At 38.5% G+C, this 27694-nt stretch overlaps 1 protein-coding gene across 43 annotated transcripts in view; it reads right to left on the reverse strand.

Moving 5' to 3' along the window:
• Clasp2 (cytoplasmic linker associated protein 2) overlaps window positions 1-27694 on the reverse strand; it is a 192101-nt gene that overhangs the window by 136910 nt on the left and 27497 nt on the right. For 33 of the 43 annotated variants that reach the window (XM_075964306.1, XM_075964312.1, XM_075964311.1 and 30 more), the window contains exons 6-7: window positions 27455-27552; window positions 12911-12981 (exon numbers count right to left, since the gene is read on the reverse strand). In XM_075964306.1, coding sequence (XP_075820421.1) covers window positions 12911-12981; window positions 27455-27552 — 169 coding nt within the window. Of the gene's footprint in view, window positions 1-7125; window positions 7833-12910; window positions 12982-27454; window positions 27553-27694 lie in introns of those variants that run through there. The other 10 variants (XM_075964331.1, XM_075964325.1, XM_075964329.1 and 7 more) reach the window with 1 other exon arrangement.

The raw sequence follows: 27694 nt of genomic DNA on the forward strand, positions 1-27694 counted from the left end.
TTATATTCTTTACCTCCTTTCAAGCCACAAGATAGACAGTGTATACCCTACAAAAAATTTGGATCAAAGGATATTGAAATGATAAACACAAAGTGACCTATATAAAAGACAGATCTAGTCAATGACTAAATACATTGCTTAATACTAATAACACAAAGACAGCCAGATATTGTGCGTCTTCTGACAGAAACCCAAATCTGGATCTGGTACTGTACCTCTTAATCCTTCCCAAAACAGTTCCAAAAACTAGGGACCAAACATTAAAATATATGACTATATGGGGGACATTTTCATTCAGACTACCACAGTCAAACAAAACAGCACTCTTGGAAAATCTTTATCAACAAAACACCCAAATAAGACTCGGTTTTGATCAAGCCATTTGAAGCATTTTAAAGAAATAGAGTAGAGGCAGAGGCAGGTGGATCTCTGTGAGTTCAAGGCCAGCCTGGTCTACAAGAGCTAGTTCCAAGACAGGCACGGAAGCTACAGAGAAACCTTGTCTTGAAAACAACAACAACAACAACAAAAGAAATACAGTGGATAGAGATACAGGTGTGATGGTACATGCCTGAAATCCCAGCACTTAGGAAGAGGCAGGAGGGTCAGGATTTCAAGATCATTCTCAGCTATATGAGACTTCCAGGAAACCAAACACACAAACAAAAGATTAAACAAAATAATCAACAAAAGTACTACTATAATGCAATTACCAAGGTATAGAATGGAAGATATTTACCTGACAGATGCCAAGTAAAAGCCAAAAAGAGAGATCATCTCTATTGCTGATAAGAGATGTATTAGCCAATAATAGTGGGGAACCTAACTTGAATCCTAGTGTAAAAAACTGGAAAAAAATTTATAAAGCAACTGAGATCTAAACACTGAAATCATTAAAAATTATAATTTAAATCACTTTATTTTCAACATCCATACGATAGAACGCAATACTATAAGCCACAATGTAAGAGTGAACATGGAAGCAAAGAGCAAAATAAGTGGGGTAAACCCTTAAAGAATGTCAGCACATTCTTACAAGATGCCAGTAACAGGGATGGATGACCACTGGGGAAGAACACTTTATCAAAGTTGCAACGTGGATTTTTTTCCCCTCACCCCCAGACAGGGTCTTGCTTTATAGTACATGCTGGCCTTGAATTTATGGCAATCCTCCTGCCTCAACCTCCAGGTGTTGGGATTATTTCTTTGTGTCTAGCTACAAACCAGAATCCCAAGAATCTAACTGCCACAGCTTAAAAATTATCCACCTTGCAGAATGACAGAGAAGTGGCAATGCCTATGACAGAAAGGAATACAAGGAGCAACTGAAAATCTATGGGATGGTTTCATCCTTAAAACCCTCAACTCAGAATCTCCACACCTACAGGTAGTGCACACACAGCTTGCACGAATGTGTAGGGTGTATTTATAAAAACAGACACACAGAGACAGATAAACCAGACACCCGCACACACACCTTTTGAAAAAGAAACTACTGAAAAAAGAAAATGCAAGTTCTTGGAACCACTTAAACTTTTGTTTGCCAAGGTTAAAGGTTTGCCTGATAAAATGATGTTTCTCAGGATACACAGGAAAGAGAAAGAAGAAACAAAATGCACTAAAGACACAGTGGAACAACCTAATACTTCCAGCTTATAACTAGGAACAACTATTCCTTGAAGAGAGGCAGACGCAAACAAAGGGATGAGACATAATAAAAAGAAAAAATAACAGAAGAGAAAGTTGGGGAGAAACATTCAGTGGAAAAGTACTTTGTGTACAAGAATGAGGACCTGAGTTCAAATCCCCAGGAGCCATGTACACAGCTGGATATGGTGGCAGCTTCAATAACCCCAGGTAGGGAGAGGTAGCTCTGGAGCTGGCAGGTCAGCCTACCCAAAACAGTGAGTTCCAAATTCAGTGACAGAAAAGTAAGGTGGAGACCAACAGAGGAAGACACGTAGCAGTGATCTCTGGTCATGTCACAATAAAGCATGCACACCTAAATGCCTCACAACCATGCACAACCTACACACAAACATATATATCTGTCTATAATAACTACATTATTATTATCATACAATAGAAAGCAAAAATCTTCAGAAATAAAAGCTAGAAAAAAATTTATTTTTTTTATTTTTTTTGGTTTTTTTGAGACAGGGTTTCTCTGTGGTTTTGGAGCCTGTCCTGGAACTAGCTCTTGTAGACCAGGCTGGTCTCGAACTCACAGAGATCCGCCTGCCTCTGCCTCCCGAGTGCTGGGATTAAAGGCGTGCGCCACCACCGCCCGGCTAGAAAAAAAATTTAAACAGGCAGTGGTAGCACAGACCTTTAATCCCAGAACTCAGGAAGCAGAGGCAGGCAGATTACTGTGAGTTGGAGGCCAGCCTGGTCTACAGAGCTAGTTCCAGAGTAGCCAAAGCTACACAAAGAACACTGTCTCAAAAAAAAAAAAAAGTTTTTAACTTGTCTTTAGCTTGAAAATAAATATTCAGTAAAATTATTAGAAGATGAAACTTAGAAGATATCAGTAAACAACTTAAAATACATTTAAAGACTTTGCTGGGGGTTTTCCCCTTTGAATAGTAGGAGGAAAGTTATCTTTTTCTTTCTTTGTTTTGTTTTGTTTTTTGAGACAGGGTTTCTCTGTGTAAACAGTCTTGCTGTCCTGGAACTAGCTCTTGTAGACAGGCTGGCTTCAAATTCACAGAGATTCGCCTATCTCTGCCTCCAAGTTCTGGAATTAAAGGCATGTGCCACCACGCCCAGCTGAAAGTTATCTTTTTTTCCCCCTGAAAATTATCTTTAAAGATTCAAGACCTTCAATGATCCAATCAAGAGATAATGACAATTTGAACCATACCTGTCATCAATAAAATTAAATAATATGTCATGAAATACACAAAGATAAATATAAACGAGGTTCATAAGTTAGAAATTGTACAGAAATTTGTCACTTAAATTTTCAAGGCAGCAGCTAAGAACATTGAACCGTAATATTCTAAAAGAACAAAGAAATGCTGTAAACCTTTAAAGAGGACAATTCATTACCGATATCAGGTTTGAAAATATGTTGCTACTGGTACCCAACAATTTGCAGCCAGCAGGTAAATGGGACTGCCTCAGGAAGTCTCATTCTGCCTCAGTCTGCTGGAAGGTACCTCACAAAGCTGTACCAGAGGTGGCTGGCTAAGGCCAGCAGTGGCTACTAGAAGGTTCCTTTATTTTTAGCCACTGGCTAGTTTCAATCTTAGTGACGGCTACTCATTGTCTTCTGCCTTACATGAATGCTAATGCCATGCTTTAAGGGTTTTGATAAGATGGAAAATTCAATCAGATGAATAAGAGAAACGTCTGACTGTTTCAAGTGGCCATCAGTCTCTTCTGGCTTTTGAATACTTCCTGAAGTAGCATCTCTTCTTGGACTGTTACGTGCACTGCTGGCTTTCATGATTCTTAATAATACCTATTCTTTTGTTCCTTGTAATTTACTTCTCTTCACATGCTTCTTTTTTCTTCTTCTTTTTTTTCATCCCATCATTGATTTTAGTAGAAAATATTGTCCTTACATCAGCAAGTGAAAAAGCAGATTTTGTTCTGATTTACATCATACAATCCTAGTGCGTCATAAAAACTGTTGAGGAGCATGGAAAGGGGTCTTTTCAGCATGAGTTTCTTGCTAGTGGTCCACTCCTCTTTAAGTTTAGATGAGTCTAAAGTGGTCCTAGGAGCAAAAGGATCTCACAGAAGGGTGATCCCTAAAATTTCATGTTTTTTTTTAAAGGTAGGATCTCACTATGCAGCCCTAGGTGGCTTAGAACTCACTATATAAACCAAGCTGGCCTTGAGCTCACAAAGCTCTCCCTGTTTCTCCCTAAATGCTGGGATTAAAAGAGCTTGCCTCCTTGCTTGGTCCAGTTGCATATACTTTTAAAAAATTAGTTTTTGAGTAGACTGTATCGAAATGTTAAAAATTTAGGAACAGACCATTTATAACAAAACCGTATTTCTTTCCAGCAATTCTGCAGGAACAACAAAAGGCCAAATTCCTTTCTCATGCTTCTGGGGCAGACTGCAAGCCGCAGCACCACATAATAATCCTACAGGTTTTTAATTAACCCTCTCTGATTTGACTGCTGAGAGCATAATATTACACAATTACTCCGATGTTTGGTTTTATGCTTTGGAATAAGAATGAAACAACTGAAGTTAAAAGCATCTAAAAGCCACCCTCAAGAACTCACCAAGCATTAAGCCACCCCAGGAAGCAATATGAGAGCGCAAGTGTGAGCTGACCTTGAAATAAATAAAACTGCCAATGACATAACTGAAATACCTACAGATCAGTTGTAAACAAATAAAAAGTCAAATGATTTGGCTAAAGATGTCAAAAGGTGAACTGGAAAGTTCTTACTGCAAATACACCAACCCGTATCTAAAACCTCCTTCCTATCCCCGATGGATGCAACAGGCACATCCTAGGGGCTTGCTGGTCAGTTAGCCCAGCTCAAACAGTAAGCTCCAGGTTCAGTGAGAAATTCTGTCTCAGAAAATAAGCAAGAACAAAGGAAGAAGACATCAGCATTAACCTCTGGCCTCCACATCTACATGCAAAGGTAAAGAGACCTACACAAAGTAAGCCAAGAAGCAATACTCAGAACACACACACACACGTCATATGAAGATGACCAGTGTCATCAGAAAGCAGGCAAGTTTGACAATGTCAAAGATACTTTTCACTCATATGATTGGCAAATTATATTTAAACGACTAATAATATCAAGAACTGGAAAGAATGTTTGGTTAGCAGGCATGACTGATGAAAATGTACATAATTAAGTATTTTTGGAGTAAAGTTATAGCTAAAACAACTTAAAGTGAAATTTTTAGTCCTAAAATGCTATTTACACTATATTTTTAAAAATGCACACATCAGTATTCACACAAACAGCTTTTCCAGAACAGTTTAGGAAAAATCATATATGGCAAAAATGTAAACTTTCACAGAACATGAAATGGTTATATTACACACACACACACACACACACACACACACACACACACACACACACAGGAAGGCTATGCAACAGTTTAAACAAATGAGACAGAGTAACACCTGACAGCATGGCATTAAAACACTTCATGTGTTATTGAGCAGACAAAGCAAATGCCGAAAATATATTCAGAATAACTGTTTTCAGGGGATGCAGCACAGTGCTAAAATAACTGTCCAGAGTAAGTGAGGCCCTGGGGTCCATCCCCACTAGTCCCCACCCCTAAAGCAAATAAACAGCAATCAACACAAAATTTATGTTTACAGTACAATAAAAAGTATGAAAAAGCATCATATAAAATATAAACAAGTTTAAGGGATTTTTGCATTATGATCATCATTTCAATTTTAAAAAGATGCTATTTATATACTAAGTCCATAGTTAAAATTTTAAATGAGCAAATAGGTTAGGAATAGTGCAGTGCACTTACATGCAGAGTATACCAAACATTAAGACTACCCATCCTGACAGTCTGCTCAGATACACGTGGCTTTATTATTCAGACTTTTAAGGGTTTTTTAAAGGTATATTTTAATCCAATAAAAGTGTTACTATTTTAAGGAAAAGAATTAGTTGGAAGGCTACCCTCTAAGCCTTACAAGAGGTCATTACTTTGCATTAAAAAGAAAATCAATACATTCCTTAACTGTCTGAATATATTATTTGGAAAATAAAAGCCAATAAGTAAACATACAAGGATGGGATTTAAAAATTAAATAAAATCTAGATGATTCAAAGCAAATGCAACATTTAGTTGCCTAAAAATTAAACATTTTTGTTCTGTCTTATCTTCCTATGAAAAGAAACTTGGCAATGCTCTTAAGCTTTTGAGAAATAAATTTGATGTTCTTTACCTTAAAAATTAATAAAGTATATCTAACTTATTTATATAAGGTCATATAAAAGTTACATAAATTCTCAGAATCACAACAATGTGTAAAAATCTATTATCACACTTTTATTTAAATGCATTTAAATATACATAAATACTTTAAATGACTATCAATAACAGCAACTTGGTGAGTTTGCAACCCATTCATAATAGCACCAGAGGACCAACTCTCAGAGGACAGAGGTCATGATCGTCACAGGAAGTCTGACAATATTAAGACTTAAAAACTACAAATCCAAGCAAGGGGTCCTTAAGAACACACACACACACACACACACACACACACACACACACCAAAACACTGTAGAAGCCTTACACTTCCTCTGTACACACTCCGAGTGATTATGAAACATACCTCTAAGCATCTTAATAATAGGCAGGCTCAAATATTCAGTGCTATGAAGGACAATAGCAGATGTACATCTGGGGTTGTAGATTCAGCCTAGTTTGCTGTCTGTGCCTGGACCTGGAACACACCTTTCAGCAGTTCTCAGTTTCCTAATCTGTGAAATGGAAACACCAAATGTCTGTGCACTTCACTAGTCATTTGTACCTGAGGAGTAATATATATAAAGTATATCAAAGTGCCTTTGAAAAGTATAAAACACTATAGAAATAGGTGTTTTTAAAATTATTCTTACCAAAACACCAACAAAGGCAATTGTGACTAAATCATGTCCTATATAAATTTCTTAAAGAATGTTTACTACCCTGACAAACCACAAGCACACTAATTAATGTAGTATCCATAGCAAGCCATTTTGCTACTCTTAAGTATTTTATTACCACAGAATTCCAATTCTGTCAAATACAATAGGAAAAATGTCAAGCTAGCTAATCAAGCCTCCCTGCCTAAATCTGCCATTGCTCTGAAGGCCATGTTCTCCCTCCAGAGCTTCTGTACACATTTCCTGACCCTTCCACTACCCCTTCATACCCAATACCAGACTAAAGAAGCCGTGCTCGGTTGCAAGGTAAATTTCACTTTCTGTTTGCCAGACCCCACACTGACATATCAAGTGAAAAAAAGACACATGCATGCATAAATACCTGACAGCACACAAACACAGAGATGTCCTTCATTCTTTAGGGAGAAATGCATTTCTTGTATAGCAAACAATCATCCCCTTAAAACCAAGTGTCTAACACAGCACAACAAGGAAAATAAATCATACTCACCATCTCCCATAGCCATTCAGATAGTCCAGGGAGCTCTTTCAAATCAAGAGGTCAAATATCACAGCAAAATAAGTGTAGCTCAGTGCCTGCGCCACTGGGCTCGGCCTGCAGCCTACAGGCACCGGGAGCACTGTGTGACCCAGGCCGCGCTGCAGCTCTGCACCGCAATAGCCAACAGCTGCTACTCCACTTCAAAATAAAAGTCTGGGGTCTTGCTGAAAACCCTCGTTTTTTTAGCAAAGCCTAGCAGGGCTTGATCAAAATTATTCTTTAACTGCACATATGCTGTTAGATACACGTTGTGATGTTTCTCCTTGTACCGAATGTCTGAAATTTAATCTAAGAAAAGCTCTAGGAGCCAATAAATGTCATCCCACTGGGGGACTTTTAATGCAATCATCAAAACACAAGGCATGTGTTCAGCAATCATTTTCTGCTTCCCTAAAGATATCCATGTAATCAGTAGCAATCACATGATCTGATGGATTAGCTGGTTTGCGCCTTTTAAAAAAGGTTTTCATCCTTTTGTCATTACCTTTTAATATTTACAACAGAAGACTGCTAGAAGTGCACAAACAGGAATTGCCCAGTTTCCATGATTAACTGCTCTCATTATGCAGGAAGCATTCTGGCTGCCGTAAACAAATCACGTCAAAGACAGCCCATCAAAGGCAGCTCTGTGCACGGACAGCGGGGCCACACGGAACAAAGCTTGCTTCTGGTGGAGACAGAACTAGCCAGTGCGCAGCTGCAGGGGAGCTAAGCACCCTCTCTCCAGGCTGCACAGCCATCACTACATTATCGAGCTCTGAGAAGGCACTTGGGCTCATGGTCACAGAGATATGTTTTTAAATGAATGTAAGAAAAGAGCTTCTACATTCGCCACCAAAGAACATGCTATGAAAATATACAAAACTAGCTGAAGTTACGGTACTGACTCATATAAGCTGAATACCAAGGTAATTTTACAGCCGAAAGCCTAGCTCCTATGCTTGACTTTATTGCCAGCCTCTAAGGTAAATAATTCCCCTCCTGGCAACGGTCTCAAAACAGAGAAACTGGAAATTACTGTACCGTGATTATAAGCCAAACTGAACTTGGTCCTACAAGCACATCAGACAAATTATACACAGTGTTTTCACAATGAAAGGGAAAAAGAAACAGCTGCAGCCACCAATACTGTTGGTGTTTACATCTCTGTTAGCGGAGGAGATTGTCTAGAAAGCTCCAAGCTGACACCAGGCCCCACCACAGTCACAGAGATCACAACTTGTAGTCTTTTCATCTGGGCTGGTGTTGGCTCCTTCCAGCCACAATATGCTTAGCTTTAATTCCATTTTCCTTCTAATAGTGAAGCTAATTCTGCTGCACTTAGGGACTTTACCATATTGCTTTTATAATATGAAAATTAAAGTCAAGCTTCTTAAAATCCTCAGGAAAAACAAAAGTGCATTTCTCAGTTTCCTGAACCAAATGACAAACGGTCAAATCTGATGATTTAATTTCGTGTTCTTAACTCTGCTCAAATAGTACTTTTAAAACTAGAGTCAAAGAATTTAATCAGAGCTTCAATCAAGAGCACTGCAACGACAATTATGAAAGAAACCAGAGACAGAAGCATAAGGTACAGCTGTGCACCCGGACCCACGACAAGAGCAACAGAAACAGGCTTCCTCTGAACCGTCACCCTGTGCATGGCCCTCTCTTCTTAAGACCAAAATTCTTATGGGATCCTACCTCTAGGACCTATCAAAAATTTGCTCACTTGTTTAAAACACCTAATGTAGGGTTAAACAGAACCTCGGTTCTGTAAGTTTATTTAAACATTAAAGCTGTATATATTCTTTAATATCAGCCTTGCATTTATTTACGCCGAAACAACCTCAGACACTGTCTCCTCTCCCTGACTGGGCTCCAAGCAGCCCTGGTCTGTATTCTTCAAATAACCAAGTCCTGTTCACCTCTGGGGTTTCATCTTTGGTTGTGAGATTAGCCTTTAACAGCTGAGCCATCTCTCCAGCCCTCATCTTTGGGCTTTCATAGTCACTATTTTCTTCTGGCCAAAGTGTTTTTCTTACAATTAATTATTCCTTGACTGGTTATCAGGTCTCAACTGAAATATGTCATTTCTCGAGAGAGGCTGGATTAACATCACTGAATTATTTATAGTTTTGGTATTCTATAGTCTTCACATAATAACTGCCCATATGACTCTTACAAAGGTTATACCTTTACATCAAATCCCCTGAGTCTTCCTGTTTATATTTTGCACCACAAACACTCTAAGCCACTATACTGTAAGACGTGCTACTCCATTACTACAGTCTCAGGCAAAGACATAAAACAGTATAATTTGCCATAAGTTTCTGGTCACAGATGACCATGCGGAACACACTTAAAACTCACACCATATCTGAAGAACCCAAGATTAATTTCCCTTGGGTAGGGACATCATGTGGGAAAGAAGAGGTAGCATCTTCAAGGGTCACAATCTTATTGTGCAAATGGCCCACTTCCACATATCTTCACAGTGTGCATTTATTCTACTCTAAAATGTTTTGCTCTCTATAACTTTATAGTTTGAGGATGTGATAAAACAGAACAAGGGCCCAAAAACTCTGGGGCTAAAAAAAGTACAGAAATAAAAAAAAGAGATGAACTTTCATTAAATTACTTTTCATACAAACTACTGATCTTCCTATTGTGGCCTACAAAAATATTCTCATTGCTCAATTAACGATTGTTTTAGCACTACTGCGGACTGAACTGATAGCTCTGTATATAGGTGACTATTCTCACTGAGTTCTAGTCCCAACCCTCATCCTGCGTTAAACTTCTCAGACAAGTCCAGAACTTGCACTCATGCTCCCTCAGCCCAACAAGCAGCTGGGATGGCAGACCAGTTTCATCCGGTGAACAGAATGAATGAAGCAGAATTGGGATCTTTAAAGACATTTTAAATATAGATTTTAAGCATGAGTATTAGTATATAAAGAGTTTCTTGGGAAGAAAGACACATTTGAAAGCATGGGAGTGGACACTTCTCCAAGAGTCAATGGGGGTGGACTTCTCCAAGAGTCAACAATAATATATTTTAGTGGACATAAAAATTATTCAAGTATCCTAAGTTATAATAAAAGGCATCATAATTTTCCTTGTTAATATTAGTGAAAATATTTTTTTTTCATTTAATGATCTCCTACTTGGCACCAGGGTCTTCAGGGAGAATGCAAATTTAATGAACAAGGAATACCTGTATTTTCCGCAGCACTGTTACCACAGTATGCATGTATTTGACATGGAACATAAGTTTCCTGTAGTGGTCCAGGGAAACACTAAAGGGGATCTAAAGTACTTATAGTGATGAGGGAAAAAACAAGCAAACAGGACATAAGTCAAGTTTGACTTTCGTGGTACAACTAACTGAAATGGGTAACTGAGGCAGAAACAGATTTAAGGATTAAAAAGAGAAATAGAGTCAGGCGTGTCTATTAATTCTAGCATTTGCAAGGTAGAGGCAGGAGGATCAGAAGTCCAAGGCCATTCCTCTGCTATAAATAGTTAGAGGCCAGTAGGGCCATGTGAGACCCTTTAAGGGATCAAGGGAAAAGAAGTGAGGCAGGGAAGTGGGGGGAAAGAGGCAGGGAAGTGGGGGGAAAGAGGCAGGGAGGAGGAGGAGCAGAGAGAGGTAGAAGGCATGTGGTAGAGAACAGGAACACATGAACCAGAACACCAGCAGGGTTGTTTTTGGATATGATAACCCTGAAATGCCTATCAGGCATCCAAACAGCAATGTCATCAAGAGCACAGGCTACCAAAAGCAGAGTATAAAGTATAAACAGCTGGAACTATCATCAGCAAAGACTTTGCTAGTCTTTGGTCTGGACTGGATCAATGACAGAATAAATCAAAGGAGATGGAGCTTGGACCCTAATGCTTGCCAAAATGACAAATGGGCTTCCTTCTGCTAGTTTCCTCTGTTGCTAACTAATTCATAAAGGTATTTTTCAATGACAACATAATACAGTTATTCCTCTGTAACAACAAGAGATTGGCTCCAGGAACCTAAGAATGCTCAAGTCTTTCTATATAAAATGATGTGTATTTGAGATAACCTAGACATGTTCTTTCATTGCTTGAACCATTTCTAGAGTAATCAGAACAAGTGCAATATAAAGCAGTTATTGTTCCACATTGCTGAGGTAAGAATATGCTCCCCAATCTGTCCATGTTTAGTACAGAAGTGGTCATCACAAGCATGTGATATGTGGTTCCTGAATCTGTGTGTGTTCCAGGACAGTCAAAGCTACAGAGAAACACTGTCTCAAAATAACTGAAATAATAACAGAAAAATTCTCAACTATCTTCTGTATTCAATATGTGTATCTACTATATTCAGTATGTGTAGGTAATTTTAACTCTCATATTCAACTAGACTTGCAATATTTACAACACAATTTCAAAGACAATCTTTGGGACTCCCTCCAAGAAAAATAAATGCCAGATTCTAACCTCAAACTGCTGTATTAACAGAGAGAAAAAAAGAAGGGGGAAAAAACAAGGAAGGAACAAAAAACAAAAAAGTTCCCCTTCTGAAAGTAGCAGGAAAAATCTCAAAGACAACAGCAATCACACTTCCAAAATGACCCACATTCCAACAGTGGCTCCTTTAATTTATAATACCATAGACTTTCCTCGGCTATAACCAAATAATGTGGAACATAAGGAATGCTGGGAAAACCCAAGTCAAAAACATTTAATAACTCTTTCTTGTCCTGATGCTCTGGTTTCTACAGATACCAACTACGTCAACTACTAGACAAATGCAGTTCTTAAACACCTTCTATTCAGAGGGAAATGTGAGAAACAGCTGTCTGAGTGAGAACTGGAAGCAATGAAGTCACTGTGTGGTTGGGACCTAAGTTTAGATTAAGGTACGCATGATCTCCGTAACACCTAATTGTCATACCACCCAACTCCCCGAAACACAACTTAGCCCAACCTCAAGAGAACAGAGAAAAAAGCCTAAATTATGTTTTGAATTAGTTTTCCTATTGTATGACTTTAAATTCATAAAACAAAGTTTTTCTCCAATATCATTTACTCTGTCAAGCTAACCCATATAGTGATGTGAAGCTGCTTTCCCACTTGAGGGGGAAAAATCCTTTGGTAACAAAATACATTTTTTACAAATGAATACAGTCTAGGTAGATGCTGCTCAGTAAGACAAAACACAATTTATCAACATTATTGAAAAAGGAAGGAATCACAAAATCAAATGTCAACTTAGCTGTGGACACAGACACTAATTCCAAACCTCCCTGAATTACTCTACTTAAGCAAAGATGATTACTACGGCAAAATTCCTGCTGTTTCTTCTCTAATATTGTCACTTAGAATCTGTACACTGGTGAAAGCCAATTGACCCCACAATTTCTACTAAAGACAGCAAGATAAACTAATTACTCCAACTGTAAGGAGACATTTCACACAATGGAACAAAGCACAAGAGGATTATCAACTTTTAAATATGAAGACAAAAAGCAAAGCCAAAAACACTATCCCTTTATACTACAGTCCCATTATGAAATGTTCGCAAGCCCAGACTTCAGAGAAGGTGATCCAGGATGAGAGTCCACTGTTACAGCCTGTAGTTTACAAGCTACAAAATCAACGCTTTTAAAATTAAAGATGCATATTTGGGTTGAAAACACACTTAGTGTTGAACACTTGGCTAAGTCATCTCAGAAGTGTTTAAGAGCTGGAAGAACTTAATTACTCTTACCTTTGCAGACACTCAAAATCATACCGCCCGAATTTTGTACTTCATCAAATTTGGCAAGTATCATTTCTAATCTGGGAATAAAGAATAAATTGTTTTTACATAGAGATGAACAGAAACAATTTCCTTTACCATCTCTCTTAGGAAAAAGAGCCTAGGGATTTGTTCTATCTATACAACTCTCCTACAGCTGACTCAAAGAAGGCACAAACCTTGCTCTTTTCATTAGATGCCAACTACAGGTCTGAGTCTACATATGTAGAAAAGTCAATGAAAAAGGCAACTTTCACACAAAGCAACTCCATCAAAACTATTTCTCCAAGCCTGCAAAAAGCTTTCTAGTCCTATCCTTGTAACCAATCCATTCAGACATCGTTCAAAAGCTTGTGAAAGTCATGCTGAGGAGATGGAAGGCAAACACGAGATGGAGACAGGCAGAAGTACAGTGAGGTCAGCAGGGCTGCAGCCGAGGCTTCTTCTGACATTCCCTAACTCCCACAACACCAATTCAATAAATTTATATTCAGGGTAATTAAATTACTCTTTCCACACATCTGCTAATGCTTTTTTTTTAAACAAACAAAAACCACACATACACATTTCTTACTAGAAAAGTAATGTGCATTTATTACATAACAAAGTGAGGAACGTAGCAAGGAGAAAGAAAAAGTATCAGCACATATTCTGACCATGCAGAGAATTTACTTTTGTGGAATATTTATATTTACATAGATCTTCCTTTGGGATAAAACTGGATCTTGCTGACACTGTTTTACTACAGTTTGCTTTTCCTTTAACTTTCCAGTATACCGTTCTATGACTTACTCTTCGACTCATGACATATATTTGTGAAGGAAAGAGAGGGCCACTGCTCTACAGAGAGAGAGAGAACCACTGTTCTACGGAAAGAGAGAACCACTGCTCTAGGGAAAGAGAGAAAAAACTGCTCTACGAAAAGAGAGAGAAACTGCTCTATGGAAAGAGGGCCACTGTTCTATGGCTTTCCCTGCTAAATGTTTCTCTTTGGTTTATTCTTACATTTCTTTCACAATTTTATTTCCTAAAACATCCCATTAAGTCTTGGTCCACATCTTATAATTTCTTACTTAAAAAATGCCAATGCCTAACTTTAATAAGAACAACTAGCCAGGCGGTAGTGGTACATGCCTTTAATCAAGAAGCAGAAGAAGGATCTGAGTTCAAGGCTAGCCTGTTTTACAGAATGAGTTCCAGGCCAGCCAGGGCTACACAGAGCATTTCAAATAAACAAACGATTTTTTTTAAGTACTAAATATATTTCAGTTGTTAAAAAAGAAAGAAAAATCAGAAAAGAATAGAAAAGAAAAAGAAAAGGGGCTGGAGAGATGATGGCTCAGAGGCTAAGAGCACTGGCTGTTATTCCAGAAACCAGAATTTGATTCCCAGCACCCACATAACAGCACACAATTAGCTGTCAATTCAGTACCAGGAAATCCAATGTCCTTCGACCTTCACAGGTACTACATGCACATGGCATGCAGGCAAAACACATATAAAAGGAAAAAATATATCTATATATATGAATATATTTAGCTAAAAAGTTCTTAGGGATTCCTTATGAAGCAATTTCTAAACCTTAATCTTTCCTCCAACCCTAACTAATCCAATAAGAATAACTATGTATGTAACATCAGAGGAAAGACACAAGCTGCTTCATCCTACAACACAGTATCTTCCATGGGGTTGAGCAGATTAAGAAGGTAAGATGTGGGCATGAGATGCAAGGGAGCACAGAAACTGGAAGCTGACACCTCAGAACAAGTCCAGATGAGCCAGGGACAGAAAAGAAAGGACTTAGAAAAGCTGTTTGGGTGGGGTGAGGAGAAGCAGTATAAGGCTATGAGAAACATGAGACTACATGAAGACCTTGGTTCCCTTGGCAACACTAAAAGATAAAAAAGCCTGAGACCAAGACTTAGGAAAATGGGAGTAGGGAATTTAAGATAGATAGCTTAGAATGAGCCAGGGAGGGGGGAAGAGAGGAGGGGGATGGTGAGCACATGCTGGTAATTCCAGCACTTGAGAGGCAGGAGGAGCAGGGACTCCATGTGAGCAACAGCTATTAGGTGAGTCCAAAACCAATGTGGGCAGAAGAATCCAGCCTGTCTCTAACTAACAACAAACAGAAAGTTCAGAAAGGGGCTAGCATGGAATTAAAATGAGGCAAAACACGAAGCATGGAAGAGATACAAGCAGCATGACTAAGAAGAGGAAGCAACTGAGACAACCGAATATTAACAGGAATGGTAAGAAGTGATGAAGAAGGAGCAGGAGAAAGGGCAGCATCCAAAGGTCTAGACTAGGCTGGGCAGGAAGCTGCTGTCAGTTCTCACTTTCCTCCTAGACTATCCTAGTGTCTCCTAGGCCTCCCTTCTTTCCATTCTCCTCAACCAGTGTTCACAGGGAACTGCAATGCAACCTCGGTATTTATTAAAAAGTATTTAATCTCCTGCTCAAACATTATTAAAGATAAACTTTACATCTTTAAAGCAAACAAATGAATCAAAGCACAGCATAGTTTTCTACACAGACTTCACTGAAGATTCCAACCCCCATCATTAAACTTCAAACACATTTTAGAAATACGATTTTTGAGAGAAAGGTGTCACTATGAAGCCACAGCTGGCCTGGCACTCCCTCTATATAGGCCAGGCTGGCCTCAAACTCACAAAGATCCACCTGTTTCTGCCTTCTGGATGATGAGATTAAAGGCATATGCCACTATACCTGACAGAAACTCATTCTTTTTTCATTCTATGCGCATTGGTGCTGTGCCTGTATGTCTGTGTGACGGTGCTGGATCCCCTGGAACTGGAGTTACAGACAGTTGTGAGCTGCCATGTGGGTGTTGGGAATTAAACCCAGGTCCTCTGTATTAACAGTCAGTGCTTTCAGCCACTGAGCCTTCTCTCAAGTCCCCCAGAACTCATTCCTAAGAGAACAGCTTTCATATATAATCTAACGGAAATGGAAAAGAAGACTCTAGGCCCTTTTGAGTAATTGTGTGGGGATGAGAGGAACAAACTGAGCAGAAGGAAAACACAACAAAGACAGGCTGTCCAAAAGAATGCAACACTTCTTAGGAAGTCAACGAAACTCTGAGAAGGCCAGATTTACACACTAAGGGAGACAGACCTAGAAAAAGCATCTCTAACTGAAGTGCAGTCCCAGGTTCCAAGTTAAGAATAGTAAATTAAGGTTAGGTGTTCAGAGTCATCTACTTTGGGCTTTATTGAGTGAGACTTGAAATATCATACAATTCATGGCATTGAAGTGTGCTTTTCAGAGCTGAGATGTAGCTCTGCCGTAGAATACTTATGGAGCATGTGTGAAGCCTTGGGACTGATCTCCAGGGCCACCATGAAAGAAGATGAAATGTACAACTCGGTGGTTTATAGTATATCCCGAGTGATACGACCAGTATCACAATTTTGACATTTTTATCATCCCAACAAACACCCACATATCCATTAGCGATAATTGCTCCTTTCCTATTTTCTCTCTCCTCTCCATTCCTAGGTAATCATTAATCTATTTCCTATTGTTATAGACCTATGAATTACCCTATCTGGTCATTTAATTCAAATGGAATCATAATGCAGACCTTTTGATGACTGGGTTCTTTCTATTCCACTGGATGGATATACTGCCCTTGAATATCCACTCATTAGTTGATATACCTGTGGATGGGAGGTGTTTCCATGGTTTTGTGACTGTGACTATGCTGTCAGCAGCACTTCCATAGAGGTCTTTGTAGAGACATGTTTTTCTATCACTTGTATACCTATGAGTGGAACTTGCTGGGTCATGTGATAGCTCTATGACTGACATTCAAAAGAGTTATAAACTGTTTTCCCAATTGCTTTATTATTTTATGTTCCCATGAAAGTTTCATCCTTTTATTCTTTGTTACCTATGGTGGGGTGAAGAGGTATGTAGCTTTGTTTTGTTTTGTTTTGTTTTGAGATATGTAGTTTTGATCAGAATTTCTTACAGCTAAATAATATTCAGCATCATTTTATGTGTTCATAGCTATCTGTATACCCTCTTTCAAAAAGTATTTAATTAGATGGTGCATGCCTTTAATCCGAGGGAGGCAAAGGCAGGTGGATCTCTGTGAGTTTGAGGTCAGCCTGGTCTACAAAAAAAAATTCTAGAACAGCCACATTGGTTACACAGAGAAACCCTGTCTCAGAACACACACACACACACACACACACACAAAAAATTAAAGCAAACAAGGGCAACAGCAATAGACTGTAATATTTTAGGAGTATCTTGAACAACCTGACCAACAATTCAAAACAGGGATTCTGATTCCTGGTGTTAAAATTTTTGTTAGATGGTCTTGGCTCTTAGATGAAGTACTGTCAGCCCAGGTGAGAGAATTTCATTTAAACTATATATGAATATTTATATGTAACTTCAATGTGTATTATAGGCTTTTTGAGGTAGACTGTGATTCCTGTGACTTTTCCCAGACATCCTTACTGCTATTTTACCCCTTTTCCCCTACTTCTGTAGTTATCCCCCCATCCACCCCTAGTTACAGCCCCAACACATTTTTCCTTTTCCCCCATCAGATGAGCTGGGCTCTGCTATTTCCCTCTTTGTTGATTCACTACCTGCCCAGCTTCAACTGTAACAATGATCCCTTTCTTTCCTGTTTTCAGCAATCACTCCAGTGTATGTACTCACACTTGAAGACCTAAATCTAGGAACTTCTGATGAGACATTTGTTCTTCTGGAACTGGGTCACTTCACTCAAAATGATCTTTTCTATTTCCATCCATTTATCAGCAAAGTTCATGGTTTCACTGTTTTTCTTTACAACCAAATAGTATCCCACAGTGTTTATGTGCCCCATTTTCATTACCCATTTGTCATCTGAATGGTATTTAGGTTGCTTTCATTTCCTAGCTCCTGTGAACACAGCAGCAATGAACATGACCGAGCAACTATCTGTGGAGTACGTCAAGTCCTTTTGGGCATAAGCCAAAGAGTGGTACTGCTGGGTCATATGGTACATTTATTTTTAGTTTCCTGAGAATTCTCAACACTCATCTCCATATAAACTGGGGTAAGATGAAATCTAGAAATTGTTTTGATTTCCATTTCCCTAATTACTAGGGATGATAAATATTTTTTGAGACATTTCTTAGACATTTTGTTTTTCTTCTTTTGAAAACTTCCTGTCCAAGTCCTATGCCCACATTTTTTAATGGGCCATCTGTTTGTTTATTTATGATTCATTGTTTTTTGAGTTCTTTATATATTCTGGGTATTAATCCTCTTTCAGATTTATAACTAGCTAAGATTCTCTCCCAATTTTTAAGCTTCCACTTCACCCAACTGATTTTTTTTTTTTAAGGTGTGTAGAAGCTTTTTACTTTTGTGAAATCCTACTCGTCAGTTGCTGGCCTTAATTTTAGGGCAAACAGTCCTATTCAAAAGCTTTTTCCTGTTCCTATATCTTGTAGGCATTGCCTAAGTTTTCTTTTGGCAGTACCAGTGTTTCAGGTTTTACAGTTAGGTCTTTGGTCCATGTGGAGTTAGTTTTTGTGCAAGGTGACAGATATGGATCTAATTCCATTCGTCTTATGTATGGACATCCAGTTATCCCAGCACCAGTCAATGAAGATGTTTTCTTTCTTTGGGGTTTTTGAGACAGGGTTTCTCTGTGTAGCCCTGGCTGGCCTTGAACTCAGAGATCCACCTGATTCTGCCTCCAGAGAGTTGGGATTAAAGGTGTGCACCACCACCACCCAGCCTAAAGATGCTTTCTTTTTTCACATCTTATGTTTTTAGCACCTTTATCAAATATGAAATGACTGGCTGGGCAGTGGTGGTGCATGATATTAATCCCAGCACTTGGGGAAAAAAAAAGAAAGAAAAGAAAAGAGAAAATGGCTGAAGCTACAGGAACTTACATTTGGGTCTTTGATTTGTTCTACTGTTTACCTGTCTTTTTTTTGGGCCAGGCCCATATTATTGTTATTATTATGGCTCTGCAATATATGCTGAGATCTGGAATGGTAACCTTCACAGCACTGCTGTTGTTTTTATGAGTTATCTTGGTTGGTTGCATTTTGTTTTATTTGTCTGTCTGTCTGCTTATTTGTTTTGCTCAGAATTGTTTTGGCTATCCAGGGTTTTTTATGTTTCCATATGAATTTTAGATTTTTTTCTATTTTTGTGGTAAAATAGTCCTTTTCATAACGTTAACTTTACCAACCCATGACCAAGGGATGTCTTTCCATCTTCTGTCTTTTTCTGTCTTTCTTCAGAGGTCTGGATTCTTCACGGTAGGGATCCTTCACTCCCTTGGTCATGTTTATTCTTAGATATTTTATTTTCTTTGAGACTATTGTGGCTGGAGGTCTACGATCTTTTTCTCTGTGTTTGTTGTTGTTATAAAGGAAAGCTATTGATTTGTGCAAATTGATTCTGTATGCTGCCACACTGCTGAATTTATCATAGATAGATCAAATTTATTAATATTTTCCCTTGGTGCATATGGTTTGGTTTAAAATGTTTGAAAGCTATCTAACAATTTGTAAGTGGTATATCACTTTAGCTCCTTTGATTCATTTTTAGCTCATCTTGGGTGATTCTGTAAGGGGATGGAACTCTACATGTGGGTCTTTGGAGTATACAGCAAGCAACCCTTGCTGTTCTGCATAGTCTTGGCACAGCTGATGTGTATCGATGACCCATAAAGATAAGAGCTTATTTCTGAACTCACAGTGATGTTTCAGTGACCCAAGTGTATGTAGCACCGTGTATTGCTAAGCTAGTACACAATTGTCAGCAAGCAACTTCTGAAGAGTATCTGAGAGAAAATGTATCTTTAAATTATTTTAAAACTATGATTTAACTGTTCTTCTCATGCTTGAAACAAAGAATGGCTTTAACATAAATATGAGTGTGAGCAAAACATAACTTTAGACTTAGCTCTATCTAACATGAAATTTGGAAACTAAAAAGCAAGCAGCAGGAAAATTAAAGTTAGAATGTAGCCACCATGACAAAAGGATGTCAAATAAATGTCAACATAAAATCAGTTCTTGACATTGTATATTAAAACAAAAAAAGGAAAACTATCATAGTTAAAGAGAAAAAGGGAAGATAAATAAAAATAAAGCCGAATTTTACCCTGTTGAAATTTATGATTTCCTATTGATATGTGTCTAGTATATTAACAATTCAAAGCATTACTAATAAAACAAGCTCAAACATCAAAAAAGAATATAAAATATCCTGCAGACTGGAAAAAAAAGTTTCATCAGATACTTAAAACACAAAGCTGTCACTTGGTTTCCTAGCACCTGTGAGAGGAGCATCTTCAGGATGCACAAACAGCAGACTGGGAGTCAGGAGGGGCAGCTCCTCGCCAAGTTCTCAGTGCTCCTTCAAGTATGACTAGTACCAAGAGCACACAAGAGCACTGAATCAGCCAGGGGTTGGAGCTTTGCCTTAATACAGGCCAAGATGGTACATAGAAATCTCCATTCATGTTGGACATGGTGACACATGACTGGAACACCTGACCTCAGGAGGATTTTATGAGTTCCAGGCCTGGGGTAAGGCATGAGGCATTACTTCAAACAAACACCCAGAATTCTCCCTCCATTCATAGAGGAAATGACTAAGCACTATGTTAAAATGAAGTGACACACAAACAGAGCTACCATATGACATGGTTATACAGTTCTTCAGTAGACCCAAAGCACACTAAGTCACCCCACCCCAGGAAATACTTGTTTATTGTTGTATTATTTATAATAGCTAAGAAGTGGAAACTCTTAGATGCCCATCAACAGATGAATGGATAAAGAAACTTTGTTAAATACACAATGAAAGTTTATGCAGCTATAAAGCAAAAACTGCAACATGTGCAAGAACACAGATGGAACTGAAAGACAATACATTAAGTAAAATAAACCAGATTCAGAAAGACAAATACCACCAAGCAGTAGTGGCACACACCTTTAATCCCAGCACTCAGGAGGCAGAGACAGATGGATCTGTGAGTTTGAGGTCAGCCTGGTCTACAGAGCAAGTTCTAAGACAGCCAGGGCTACACAAGGAAACTGTCTCGAAAAATAAAACAAAACAAAATAGAAAGACAAATACCAAGTTTTCTCTTATATGCAGATCCTAGATTAAAAATTTTATGTTTGTATTTATATATACAGATATATATGTGTTTGCATTTAAAATAGATGTGAAAGTCATGAACTAGAAAGAAAATCATGAGAAAGGAAGACAGGATCTTAAGGTCATGGAAGTGGGCAACAGATTATAAACAAGAAAGTAAAAGGGAGGTCTATCTAGGTAAAGGAAGGGAACAACTAGGAGTGCACAGGAGTACGTGGGGGCAGTGAGGAGCAGAAATGATTAAAACAAAGTAGGAAAATGCCCCCCCCCCCCCGCTCTTCTCGGAGACAAGGTTTCTATGTGTAACAGTCCTAGCTGTCCTGGAACTCATCTTGTAGACCAGGCTGGCCTCAAACTCACAGAGATCTGCCTGCCTCTGCCTCCCAAGTGCTGGGATTAAAGCCATACACCACCACTGCTGGCTCCCTATTTTATTTAATGCTAACCTAAAAGTTAACAAACAAACCAGACCTAGCAAGATGGTTCATCAAGGTAAGTGTGCTTGCTGCCCACCCTGAGAGCCTCAGCGCCTTCCCTAAAAATCATATGATGGGGAGAGAACCTACAGACTGCAGACTGCCCTGCTCTGTGCATGGGGACAATGCTTTGTCCACATAAACACATGAATCATTTTTTTAATTAACAAAATATCATGTACATGGGGGAAAAAAACACTGCCAAGAAAGTAAAATGTCCAGTCACAGAGTGTAAGATAAATGGAACTGCATGCAGTTAAGGAAGCTCCTATCTACAACACAAGAAGATGTCTCCCTAGTCTAACTTCTAAAGACATAGTAGGGATTGACCAGACAGCTTAAGAGTTAAGAAGGCTTAATACTCTTCCAGACAACATGGGTTCAGTTCCCAGCAACTACTTAGGGTGGTTTACAACTGCCAGATCCAAGGGGATCTATAGGAACAAGCATAACACGACATACTCACATAGACACACACAAATAAAAATAATAAATAATTGAAGAAAACAGACAATCCAGATTAGCAAATGGACAAGAAACCTGAAAAGAACAATTCTGTAGAGAGTGTATTCCCATGTTGTGGTGGCACATGCCTGCCCCCTAGCACTCAGGAAACTAGGGCGCATCTGGAAATATAGATTTATATCATACATGTATGCACATATATATCATATGTATACATAGGTATATATGTGTATGTGTGTGTGTATTCGATTTGGACAAGAGATACCTCTACATTAAACGAGATGATAGTTCATTAAGCACCATGGTCGTTTAATTCAAACTAACCTATAAAACTAACTAATTTTTTTCATTTGACCAGGTAATTTACCAAAAGAGAATCTCCACAAAGTTAGGGTTGGGGAAGGGTTTTGTTTCTGTCTTTCCAAGAGAGTAAAGGCATTGAGCCTTAAGGATTTATTTGAGGAATCTGAAGACTACTGGACAAATGAGACATCTGAAGAAAAAGGACAAATCATCCAGAAAAAATGCCCCCCCCCCCAAAAGAGTAAATTGGCTTACTGGTATATCACATTTCGAACAGGATAAAATTTCATAAATCTTTGCAAATGTTTGTTTCTGCAGTTCTCTATAGACATGTAATGTATTAAGTCTTGTTGCAGCCCCAGTCTAATAAAAAGTCGTGGGAGTATGGCTCTCTCCTCTAAACCCAAGAAGGCTTATTAAAGTGAAATCCAAAATCTCTGTCTCATGTCAGAAGAGCCACCTGATATGAGACTGAGGAAAAACAAATATTTAAGGACTATTTTATTGCCACCAACCTCATAATCCTTTGGTTTTATATTGATTCTTTAACAGCTTTTCTTAAGGTATAAATTTTATAATATTAATACATACACATATATTTTTTAAGCTTTTGTCATGATTTTAATGGTCATATAAAGTACTAACTAATTTTAGAAAAAACGTTTCATCTACCTTCCTGTACATGATTTGGGTTTGAGTCTCTATCAGTTTTCTGCAGTGAACCATGAACACGCCTAACAGCGATCTTTGAAGTCTCCATAACGAGGATGGGGTCCCACAACAATGATTCCTTCAGGACTACACTAACACCACTAAGCTGAAGAACAACATCTACATGTTGGCTTTTGGACTACAAACTACTAAGAACTATTTCCAGGTGGCTAGCTGAGACGATCCAGCCTCACAAGACTACTCTAGCCAGGCAGGACTTGAGACAAGCCCTATACTTTCCCATTATGCAAAGACTGGACAACAAATGATGAAACTACCTCTCCCACAACTTGACAATTGATCCAAATTTTTGTTTTCAGGATCACCTAAAGATATTGTCACCTCCAGACAGAAGGAAGTAAATTTAAGAGCATGACATCCATATTCCCAAGAGGTGGGGTGGGTGGTTTGTGGTCATTCAATCAGCTATGGATATCTGTCATTGTTTAGGGGGCTGCTTACAAGTTGTTATTGGCTACAGCCAAGAGGAAAGTTAAAGGAAATTAGATACAAGGTTCTTGTTTTGAAAAGAAAAAAGGGGGATATAGATGATAGATTAAAAAGTAGATTACTAAATCTACTCTGAAAAAAATAAAGGGAGGATAAAGATATGATAAGATAAAAAGGTAGGTTTTTGGATCTACTTTTAAAAAACAACTACTAGTTTTAAATGTTTTACACAGGATTGGCATTTTGTATATTGATACAAATTTGAGATTAATTTTGTTAGAACATATTGTACATACATTTCTACTCTTGTTCAAAGTATTATACCTATACAAGTCACTTAACAATATAATGCAAAGGGGGGCTGGAGAGATGGCTCAGAGGATAAGAGCACTGGCTACTTTTCCAGAGGTCCTGAGTTCAATTCCCAGCCACCATATGGTGGCTCACAACCATCTGTAATGAGATCTGTTACCCTCTTCTGGCGTGCAGGCGTACATGAAGGCAGAATGTTGTATAAATAATAAATAAATAAACCTTTTTTTTAAAAAAAAATCAAAACAAAACAAAAACAATATAATGCAAACTTCTAATTGAAAATTATTATTACCAACTATTTAGGATAATAAGGAAATGCAGGTTAGTAGTTAATCACCTATTATAAATCGAACTTGTAGTTACATAAGGTATGTTTTCAAGGTTAAAAAAATATAGTTTAGATAGACAGGTCATTGTCAAACACTTCAGAGACCTACAGAATATGGCATTAAAGATATTTTAATAATATATGCTCCTTTTTGAGACAATGAGACATGTCTGCTCCTGGTAGCACCATTCTACTACATAGAAGATAATAGGCATTGAACATGGATGGAGTTTACTTTCTTTATGACAAAAGTAAGCCACTGGGCAAGAAAATGCCCTTGTCTCAACTGCTGACAGTATGCCGTCCTAATTGGACAAGCAGGGCACAAAAGAAAATGACTGTCAAACTTTGTCAAGATAAGGAGGGACAGCCCATCAGAATATCCTTCTTTACAGAAAAGTATGTTGATCATGCTAGGCCTATAGGCCAAAGATGAATGCCCCAATGTTGCACAGGAACTTTGGGTAACTGTCCAGGCAGCCAGCTATTTCTGTTATTTCCCATATTCTTGGAAGTCACTTGCTCACACTTTTTGCTTACTTAGTTGGTGCGGGAGAATTGTCTGTATTCTGTCAATCGTGTTTTACGTAAACACTGATTTGCCAGGCAGGAAGTATTACCGGAACAACCAGACAGGAAGTAGAGGCGGGGCAATGAGAACAGGAGTATTCTGGAAAGGAAGCTCTTTCTGCAGTCCTGTCCAGACACCAAAGAAGCAGGATGTGACCTATCCCGCTGAAAAAGGTACTGAGCCATGTGGCTAATATAGATAAGAATAATGGGCTAATATACGTTACAAGAGTTAATAAGAAGCCTGAGCTCGTGGGCCAATCAGTTTATAACTTATGGAGACCTCTGTGTGATTTTCTTTGGGCCTTCCCGGCTGTGGGAACTGGGCAAAAGAGAAACCCCCAACAAGCAGGCCTGCATGTTACACTCAGTCAATATTATTTCCTTCTTGGGTCTCTGAAGGAGTTGAAAACTAGTTAAAGTTAAAGTCTGGCTTTCCTTGTTTACCAAATACAGAAAACAAATTATAATAGAAAGTAAATTAGGTATAAGATTTTTGACTCACCAAAATAGGATAGCTCTGGAGGATTTTCTTGGAATTTGTCAAATGGAAATGGATTAGACATTGTTGATGTATTTATTGCCTGAATATATTTTATACATAGTTATTGTACTTACTGTATATCGTTTTCTTATATTACTTATAGCCTTCTTTTTCTTTTATTTCAGACAAAATTGAGAAATGTAGTGATATTCATTTGTATTTTAATAAATAAAGCTTGCCTGAAGATCAGAATGCAAAACAGGCACACCACTCAATTATACAGGCCAGGCAGTGGGGGCACACACCTTTAATCCCAGCAGCCACACTGGCCAACCACAGAGGACGGCTGGTGGTGGTACATGCCTGTAATCCCAGCGCTAGGGAAGAATATAAAGCAGGATGAGACAGGTACTTGCCCTCTTTAAGACTGAAGATTTCAGAGAGGTAAAAGCTCCCTGGTAGCTTGGTTACTTTGCTTTTCTAATCTTCAGGTTGAACTCAATATCTGTCTCTGGGTTTTTACTATTTGTGTTACACATCCACAATGAAGCCTGAAAATTTTACCACCAGAAACCGAAAATCAGTAATAAGATCAACAATATAAACTACTGTTAAAAATGCAGTGGTGGCACACACCTTTAATCCAGAGGCAGGTAGATCTCTCACTTTGAGGCCAACCTGGTCTATAGAGTGTGTACCAGAATAGCCAGGGATACACAGAGAAACTCTGCCTCAAACACCACCACCACCCCAAAAGAAAGAAAAGGAAAACACAGACAATTGATAGTTATAAACAATACTAGTCAAAAATAAATGGTTACAAGCTGGACTCTAGGGAAAAGATGTTAGGGGTAGCCATTAAAACAATTTGCAAATTCTCTCTGTAGACCAGGCTGGCCTCAAACTCACAGAGATTCTCCTGGTAGCATATACCTTTAATCCCAGCACTCAAGAGGCAGAGGCAGGTGGATCTCTATGAGTTTGAGATCAGCCTGGTCTACAGGGATTGAACTCAGAGATTAGCCAGGAGACACACGCCTTTAATACCAGCACTGGGGAGGCAGAAGTAGGTGATCTCTGTGAGTTCAAGGCCAGCTGGTCTACAAGAGCTAATTCAAGGACAGCCAGGGCTGTTACACGGAGAAACCCTGTCTTGAAAAAAACAAACAAAAAATCACTTTGCCCAGGCCACCTTTACACTTAAAATGCTTAATTCATTTTTAGTTTTAACTCTACATACCTAAAAAGTTCACTAGAACCAATTTTTAGAAGTAGAAAGAAAGCCAATTGGCAAAAAGGTGCTCATTCCAAAGCCAGCTGACGTGGTGATTCCCCCATGTTGTCCTCTGACTTTCACCTACCACGTCACTCACACGCCAAATAAAATATAATTTAAAATAATATCAACTCCTAAGAAAAAAAAACACTTACCAAAAGCCAACAACTTATATCATTTTTTTTTTCCTGGAGACAGGATCTCACCAGCCCTAAACTCACAGAGATCCACCTGTCTCTGTCTTCAAAGTACTGGAATTGAGAGCATGTACCATCACCCTAGCAACTAACATCATTCTTAATGCGAAGAAACTAGAAATTTTCTAAGATTAGAACAAGGCAGGAATGTACCCCCACTCTACTCTTTCTTAACAGCACACAGGAAGCATCAAAGACAAGAAAGAGAAATGAAAACTATACAGATTGGGAAAAATAAAACTATCTTCGCAGGTGACAGGACTATCTACGGAGAAAATTCTAATTCACACAAACCCTACCCTGGAAATATTAAGTACTTACATAGCTGAGCTGAAGGAAACCTGAAGCTACATGAGTGCCAACTATCTAGGTATGTAACTTTACTTCTATAAATTGGTTCCAGAAAACTCAGGATACGTAGATGCTATGGATCTCTGGCTGGCCCAGATGGAACTCTCTATGCAGGTCTGGTTGGCCTCCAACTAACAGACGTTTGCCTACCTCCGCTTCCCAAGTGCTGGGACTAAAGGTACGTGCCAGCACACCTGACTCTAATATTTTACTTTAATAAGGTGAACAAAATTACAACTTTAAAAATCCATAGCAATAGGCTAGGTGTGATTTTTAATCCCAGCTCTCCGGGAGGCAGAGTCAGGTAGATCTCTCTGTGAGTTCAAGGCCAGCCTGGTCTAAAAGAGTTCCAAAACAGCTGTCTCAAAAACCTGTTGGGGGGGGGGGTAACTAGAACAAAATATAAGTTTAGAAAGACTTACCTAGCAGGAGGAATATCTCTCTTACACAGATCAGACCTCAGCTTCTCTCCTACATGTCTATAAATCTCCACTACAGCCGATATTGCAGCATTTCTCACCTGTTAAAGAATTCAAGACATTTAAAAGAAAACTTAGACATAACACATACTTCCTTTCAAGGTAACAACAAACTAGCAGGCCAACCTAATTAAAAGTTAGTTTTAATGTCTTTTCAGTCCCTGAGAAAATTATAATATGACA

This window comes from Microtus pennsylvanicus, chromosome 3 (genome assembly GCF_037038515.1).
Source record: "Microtus pennsylvanicus isolate mMicPen1 chromosome 3, mMicPen1.hap1, whole genome shotgun sequence".
NCBI classification, from domain to species: Eukaryota; Metazoa; Chordata; class Mammalia; order Rodentia; family Cricetidae; genus Microtus; species Microtus pennsylvanicus.